We start from the raw sequence: 8,229 nt of genomic DNA on the forward strand, positions 1-8,229 counted from the left end.
TGACGTTACCATCTGTAATTGAACAATGGTTGCACTAATCACTAATTTTGACAGATAGTGCACTCAATGCAATGCACACAAACAACCAAAACTCGTTGACAGAAAGTGCAATTGGCGAGAAAAAATTGTGCTCAGTTTGCTGTACACTACCTAGGTTAATATATCTCAGTTCATAACCTCTTAAAAATAACTCACAATTGTGCTTGCTATATTTTCAATCACAATAAGCCATGAAGGGAGTAAAGGCTTTATTACAGGTTATGTAGGTGTCTTATGACATGTCAAGTTTATCACATGTAGACTTGTATATGTCATGTAATACAAATGAAACAAAAAAAAATAATAAAATCACTTTTCAAAATAGCACATGTAAATTTTTGGTTTAGAGCGTGCTCTATTCCTTTTGACAAAAAAAAAACAAATAAATCAGCTGTTTTTGTTGCCAGTCGAATGAAAGCAACCCCAAATTGAATTGTTTTCACAAATTTATGATTTAATCACATTACTCATATGTTTTGAAGAAGCCGTGAAGGGCAAAAATAAAACGCAAAAAAACGTCTCCAGTGCGAAGTTCTTTATTTACCACTAAGTGGTAACTCCATTTGCACCCTGTCTCAATACGAGGAAAAATGTGAAAATATTTATAAAATTTGTAACTAAAATGTACAGGACATGTGCGGCCATAGTAGTCAAATAGAATTTATTAAGATTTGTGCACGCAATTTTATGAATAATTGGTTTTAGTATTACTTTGCCATGCATTCGTTTATTTAAGTCATATCCAGTGCAAGTCAGATGTCTGGATAAAATATCAGTGCAAAGTTGTGCTAGAAGTTATCGATAACGTGGAATCACAGATAAAAAACATTTCAATTTGCGGTATTTGCCACTCAGGGTAGTTTCGTGGGGGTAGTTTTTTGTTATTGTGCCAGGATGCACTTATAATGTGAGGTCATGCGAACAGCTGAGTACAATTTTTTATTATTGTTTTGATTTTCCAGTAAATCTAAATGTTAAAGGCTTAATAACACAGCTGTGATTTTTTCTAAATTCTTAAAAAGCTGTTCTATTTGATATGACATTCCACAAATAAGCAACAAAACAGTGTTACAATGATAAAAATACAAATATAAATTGCATTTGAAGAAGATAAGATGTAAAACAAGTAAAAGCGTGCTAAGTTCGGCCGGGCCGAATCTTATATACCCTCCACCATGGAGCGCATTTGACGAGTTCTTGCCCAGCATCTCTTCTTAGGCCAAAAAAGGATATAAGAAAAGATTTGCTCTGCTATTAGAGCGATATCAAGGTATAATCCGGTTTGGACCACAATTATATTATATGTTGAAGACCTGTGTAAAATGTCAGCCAATTCGAATAAGAATTGCGCCCTTTGGGGGCTCAAGAAGTAAAATAGAAAGATCGATTTATATGGGAGCTATATCGGGCTATAGACCGATTCAGACCATAATAAACACGTATGTTGATGGTCATGAGTGGATCCGGATAATAATTGGAAAATAATTGCGACCTCTAGATGCTCAAGAAGTCAAGATCCCAGATCGGTTTATATGGCAGCTATATCAGGTTATGAACCGATTTGAACCTTTTTTGACACAGTTGTTGAAAATAAGAATAGAATACGTCATGCAAAATTTCAGCCAAATCGGATAGGAACTGCGCCCTCTAGAAGCTCAAGAAGTCAAGTCCCCAGATCTGTTTATATGACAGCTATATCAGGTTATGGACCGATTTGAATCATACTTGGCACAGTTGTTGGATATCATAGCAAAATACTTCGTGGAAAAATTCATTCAAATCGGATAAGAATTGTGCCCTCTAGAGGCTCAAGAAGTCAAGACCCAAGATCGGTTTATATGACAGCTATATCAGGGTCTCTACTGATTCGAACCATACTTGGCGCAGTTGTTGGATATCATAGCAAAATACTTCGTGCAAAAATTCATCCCAATCGGATAAGAATTGCGCACTCTAAAGGTTCAAGAAGTCAAGACCCAAGATCGGTTTATATGACAGCTATATCAGGTTATGGACCGATTTGAACCATACTCGGCACAGTTGTTGCATATCATTACAAAACACGTCGTGCAAAATTTCATTCCAATCGGATAAGAATTGCGCACTCTAGAGGCTCAAGAAGTCAAGACCCAAGATCGGTTTATATGGCAGCTATATCAGGTTATGGACCGATTCGAACCATGCTTGGCACAGTTGTTGCATATCATAACAAAACACGTCGTGCAAAATTTCATTCTAATCGGATAGGAATTGCCCACTCTAGAGGCTCAAGAAGTCAAAACCCAAGATCGGTTTATATGGCAGCTATATCAAAACATGGACCGATATGGCCCATTTACAATACCAACTGACCTACACTAATAAGAAGTATTTATGCCAAATTTCAAGCGGCTAGCTTTACTCCTTCGGAAGTTAGCGTGCTTTCGACAGACAGACGGACGGACATGACTAGATCGACATAAAATGTCACGACGATCAAGAATATATATACTTTATGGGGTCTCAGACGAATATTTCGACTAGTTACAAACAGAATGACGAAATTAGTATATCCCCCATCCTATGGTGGAGGGTACAACAAAGTTCATTTCGAAAAGCACTTTGACATTTTAATTTGCGGTATTTGCCACTCAGGGTAGTTTCGTGGGGGTAGATTTTTGTTATTGTGCCAGGATGCACTTATAAGGTGAGGTCATGCGCACAGCTGAATACAATTTTTTTTATTTTGATTTTGCAGTAAATCGAACTGTCAAAGGCTTGACAACACATCTGCGATTTTGTTTTTTCAAAAATCTTTTAAAGATGTTCTATTGTATCAGATATTCCACTGATAAGCAACAAAACAGTGTTGTAATGATGAAAATACAAATATAGAAACATTTGAAGAAGATACGTTGTAAAACAAAGTTTATTTCTAAAACCACTTTGACATTTCAATTTACGGTATTTGCCACTCATGGTAGTTTCGTTGGGGGTAGATACCCTACCTAATAATAACACTACCTCTAAATTTTACCATGTTTTTGTGCTAACGACACTACCTATTAATTGTGCCATGAGCAGCACTTATATGTGAAAAACATATCATGGCAATCTTGACAACAGATGTTCTACAAAAGCCTGCACTGGCAATTCAATCAGAGGCCGAATTACTGCATACTTGAAAGAGTAAAATCTCTATTGTGAATTATGCATTTCTATATTGAACGAGGATTTTTGAAATTTAAGAACGCAAATGTTTAAATCGATCATCATTTGTAAAAAAATGTACATTAAAATGTCTCTAAAAATGGTTTAACATCCATTAAATATGGGAAGAAGTTTCATTCGATACGACAGCACACTGCATCACGTATGCGGTAATTTGTCCCCAGAACAGGATTCACTGAATAGGGTTAAGCCAAACGATTAGCCGACATACAATTTTTAAAAATTTTGGTAGTAATTGGTATTAAGGATGTCAACATGTTCTCTTTTTACATTCATTCTTTGTTAACTTAATGATGTTCATGGGGCTTATCCACTTTTTGTTTTCGCAAGTGACCTACCCTTCTATTAGTGAATCCTGGCCTCAGAATTTTGGTTCCCTGGATAGATTTCATTTCCCTCAAACTTCATATAGTACCAAGGCGGATTTAAAAAGTTGGTCTCACGCGAACAGCTCTTAACAGCCGACCAGGTTTGATGGTATTAAGATGACAGCATTCTCTTTTTTGTTATTTTCTCTATCGCATATTCTCTGCTCATGTACGCACATAATTTCCTTTATGTGTGTTGGCAAAACGTCGATCAGCTTGATGACAACATGCCGTATTGCACCATATGACTTGTGGTTGCTGTACAAATGAGACCACCTTTAATTGTTTGGCCATGATATAGTTCTAAAATAAAAAAAAAACTGCACATGCACAAGAACAAACCACATGATGTGCCATGTAAACTCAGCATAAAAGTCAACTTCGAACTATCGATTTTTTAGAAAAAAATTTAAATAATCGATTAATCGATAATCGTCTATTTGATTTGTACGCGCAAAACTGACGAAAAATTCTGCATCTGTATCCTTATTCCTTTGGCTTGTGGTTTAAAAAATAAATCACGTCCTCAAGGATTTGTTTTTCAAGAAAATATTCACATGCAAACAAACGCAAGAATGGATAACATAGAACATGAGACGCCACAAAAGCTTAAAGGTCATAGATTCCTAGCAAATTATCCGCAAAGTTGGAATCCTCAAACGCCGGAAGAATGTAAGGTGACGCCAAAAAATAAAGTAAGAAAATCCATAAACCCACGATCACCTAAGCCAGTGGGCCAAAGCTTAAGTTATACAATGAACACATGCACCATGATGTCCAATAGTGGTGGTGGTAATAGCCTGCATTCGGTGTCCATGGCGGTAATACAAACACCACCGGCGAAACGCCATCAGAAGGTTAAGAATCCTTTTGAGGCAGCCTTGGCTGATAGGTTGCATATGCCCTTAATAGCAAGGTAAGCAATGAGATTTATTGTGTGTGGGTTTGTTTTCATGTAAATCGTTCTTGGCTTACAGTCCCTCGTTGTTTCAACGTCCGGTAACACCGCAAATGAGTTCCACTCAATGCGAGTGGACCATAGATGAAGTCTCCAGCATGATGCCCGCCAATGTGGAGGCACATGAGACACAATTCAATGACTCTCCGGATCCCGAATTGGAGGCTAAGGCCCAATTGGCCATAAGTTCCTATTTCAAAGAAAACCAAATTGTACCCAGTCCAGTGGATTGTCCTTTGAGGGGACATCGCATAGTTTTACAGGACATTAGCGGCAATACGCCTATATCCAAGCCAGGACGTAGAATACGTGATTGTGGCTCACAAACAGAACTGACCTTGCCACCCATATTACCCGCCGCCTTGGAAGAGGCCCTGAAACCTTACTTGCAGCCCCAGTTGGCTGGAGCCAATATCGAATTGAAGAAATCCCGCTATGCTGCCCGCACCTCAGCATCTAGTTGTAGCCTGGATGCCAAGGACACCTCTTTAAGGCGTAAACTCTTTGATATTCACAACGTCTTGATTTGGGAAAATGAACAGCAAAAACAGCAGGCCCCCAAAAATTCCTCCACCGGAGGGCGTACCACTACCAGCGGTCAATCGAACTCTAGTCCACTCTCACTGCACTCATTGCAGCATACAGCTATTGTGGGCAAGCTCTCCGACTCTTTAGACAAAAGTTCTTTTGGCTCCCTATCGCCCATATCGGCGGCAGATGACTTATCGCCTTTACTGGAGGGCGGTCAAAATAGTGCCAGCAAACGCAAATCACGTTTCAATAATCTACGCTCCGAAATTGAGGAATTTGCCCAACTATCACCCATACATCCGCCTGTAAGAAGGAAGCCCTTGGAGAAATTACATCGCTCCCAGGATAAAGACGATTTAAGCAATGATTTGATTAGCAATGGTAGTCAAGAAACCGACAATGAAAAATTCACCCCCGAGAGATCTTCGTCGCCTTTGGCCTCAATGATTACCAACAACATAGCGGAATTTTCCTCTGATAGCTTTAATATTAAGGTTAGTCGTCTAAAGGTAAATTCCTCAAAATGCTCCCTAAGCAAAGAAAGACTGATTAACAACAATGCCATGGTGACAACAACAACAACAACAACAACAAAGGAAACCCTTAAGACAAGCAATCAACAATTGCAAGAATTGGATGTTTTCATGGCCCAAGATGAGACATGCGAAGATGTTTCAGAATTTGCCGAGGATGTAGAGGACATGCAAATATCTCAGGTTTCAACGCAAAGCTCTAGCTGCAGTTCCTCACAATCGGATACACCGCGCAGCAAAAGACGCTCAGCTAGCCGCAAAAATCTATCGCAATCATTTTCTGCCAATTGGCTTAATGACGAAGAGGAGGATGACGTCGAAGCCCAAAAATTGGCCTTGGGCCTTTTGAAAAAACCGGTGGCAGTTATGCCCACAAGTTCTAGCTCTTTTGGAGGCATGGTACATCATGCAACAAATTTGACTGAATCTCCTAAAAAGGCTTTGACTTTCTATCGCACCGATAGTGGCTTCAACGAAATGTCACAAAATTCTTTAGAATCACAAGATTGCCACTCGCAGCAGCAGCCGAGGCAAGGGGGAGAGATTTTGCAACCTCTACCTATGGTGGTGCATTGTTCTTCAACACCCTCCACCAAGGATAAGTTTGATTACATGATTTGACTGTTTATTTGAAGTTTTCGAAATTATTAATTTTTTTTTTTTCAAATTAGTTTGTTAGGTCTTGTTAATTTTTAGCTAGAAAAGATTGATTGTTTATTTGTATTGTTTTTTTTTTATAATTATTTAATTTTTTTAAAAATTTTATAAATTTTTATGTGAGGAGAAAACTATGTAGAGTAGATTTTTTTTTTTTTAAGCACTAGTTGTGTATAAAAAAAACAATATTTTTATGTTTGCAATATTTAAATGAAAGGAAAAGGCCTTATGCTAAAACCATAGTCAATATATAAACAATATTTTTTTTTTTTTCAAAATTAATCTCAACTAAATAATGATGGTTGTTGCTAGTTTATATAGACTGAAACTTGGATAAGATTAAGAAAGACTACTTTAGAATAAGAAAACTAGTTTAGATTCCAATACCAATTTTAGATTATTTTTTCAGTTTCTGGAAAATAACAAAAATATCATGAAAAGGAAAAAAGACATGAAGAAGATCCTATGAGTGGAGTAGTACTTGGACCCTTGAAAGTCCTCAGACTTAAGGGGGGAAATGTCTAAAAAGCAAATATTCAAACTTTACTGTAAATTTTTCAATATTTTGTGCCAATTGCCTGTAGGTTAATCAAAGAAAAAGTCTTATCATTTCCTTATATTTCTGCCTCGTTTGGCCTTTTACTCCTTACTATGCCAAGAGATAAAGTTGTGTGTATATCAAAAAATGTTGTTTTTGGCTCCTTTAAATACATTTGGACATGGCAACCGGCTGTATGTGCCGGATTGACCCGATGGAGTTCTCCATCGGCAAGGGCTGCGGCCCCAGTGTACAACACATTGCTACGACAACAACAATTGGACATAGTTTCCTCGTATAAGTCAACAAAAAAAAATGTATGAAAAATCTTTTTTAAAAAATAAATTGAAATATTACCCCAAAAATTATCATTTGGAGCCTTAATAATTGCATAGCCCTGAAGAGCGATAGAAACCAGTTCACTAAAAATGTCAACAGTCATAAGAATGTGTGCCAACGTTTTGTGAGGGTCGGCTGAAAAATTACCACATATGCAAAATCGCATGGACATAGATATCAGAAAACGGGTTGAATACCATTTTCATTATTTAATGGAAACTGTTTCTATACCCACCATCATACGATGGGGGCATACTAATCTAGTCATTCCGTTTGCAACATCTCGAAATATTTATCTAGAACCCCATATTTATTGTTGGTCGTCTCAACATTCTGAGTCGAGCTAACCATGTCCTTCCGTCTGTCCAAATCACGATAGAGGTCGAACGCGTAAAGCTAGCCGCTTGAAATTTCGCATAGGTACTTAATATTGATGAAGGTTATTGGGGATTGCAAATGGGCCATATCGGTTCAGATTTGGATATAGCTCCCATATAAACCGATTTTCCGATTTGACCCCTTGAGCCCCTGGAAGCCGCATTTTTTTCCCCATTTGGCTGAAATTTTCCGCATTGTGTTCGTCAGCCAGCTGATTCTGGAAATAAACAGGATTGTCAACGAACATAGGCGGAATTTGTGGCTGGAACACTTGGAGTAATGTTACTTAGGCAGCGGTTTAGGCAAGCTGTGGTCTACTGTTAAGTCACTCTCGAACCCCGGTAGATGGGATGACAGGACCTCAGTCACTTTTGGCAAAATAACCGTGACCGTTCCGAAGAGATGCGCCAGGTTGTTCAAACGTCAATATATTATGCATCCCGAGAGTGACAGGGCAAGGAGGAGAGCCATTCGCCGTAACCGTGTTCTCCGAGCCGATGGACAGCCATCACAATTGACTGTGGGTGAAGTTACGAATGTCATCCGTTGCGCCAAATCATCCAAAAGCGTTGGGCCCCCACTGAATCTCTACACTGATGCTGAAGAATCTGAATTTAGCAGGAGTTGAGTACCTTACTACTGTCCTCAACCTATTCTTTGAACACTCCTATAGTTCCC

The 8,229-nt window shown here is 38.4% G+C and overlaps 1 protein-coding gene across 1 annotated transcript; it reads left to right on the top strand.

Moving 5' to 3' along the window:
• Window positions 1-4,088: 4,088 nt before the first annotated feature.
• Window positions 4,089-7,187, top strand: LOC106094799 (protein aurora borealis). Its single transcript, XM_013262039.2, has 2 exons — window positions 4,089-4,533; window positions 4,595-7,187. The coding sequence occupies exons 1-2, from the start codon at window positions 4,175-4,177 to the stop codon at window positions 6,258-6,260; spliced, it is 2,025 nt and encodes a 674-aa protein (XP_013117493.2). The 5' UTR covers window positions 4,089-4,174; the 3' UTR covers window positions 6,261-7,187.
• The last annotated feature ends 1,042 nt before the right edge of the window (window positions 7,188-8,229 follow it).

Source organism: Stomoxys calcitrans, chromosome 1, assembly GCF_963082655.1.
Source record: "Stomoxys calcitrans chromosome 1, idStoCalc2.1, whole genome shotgun sequence".
NCBI classification, from domain to species: domain Eukaryota; kingdom Metazoa; phylum Arthropoda; class Insecta; order Diptera; family Muscidae; genus Stomoxys; species Stomoxys calcitrans.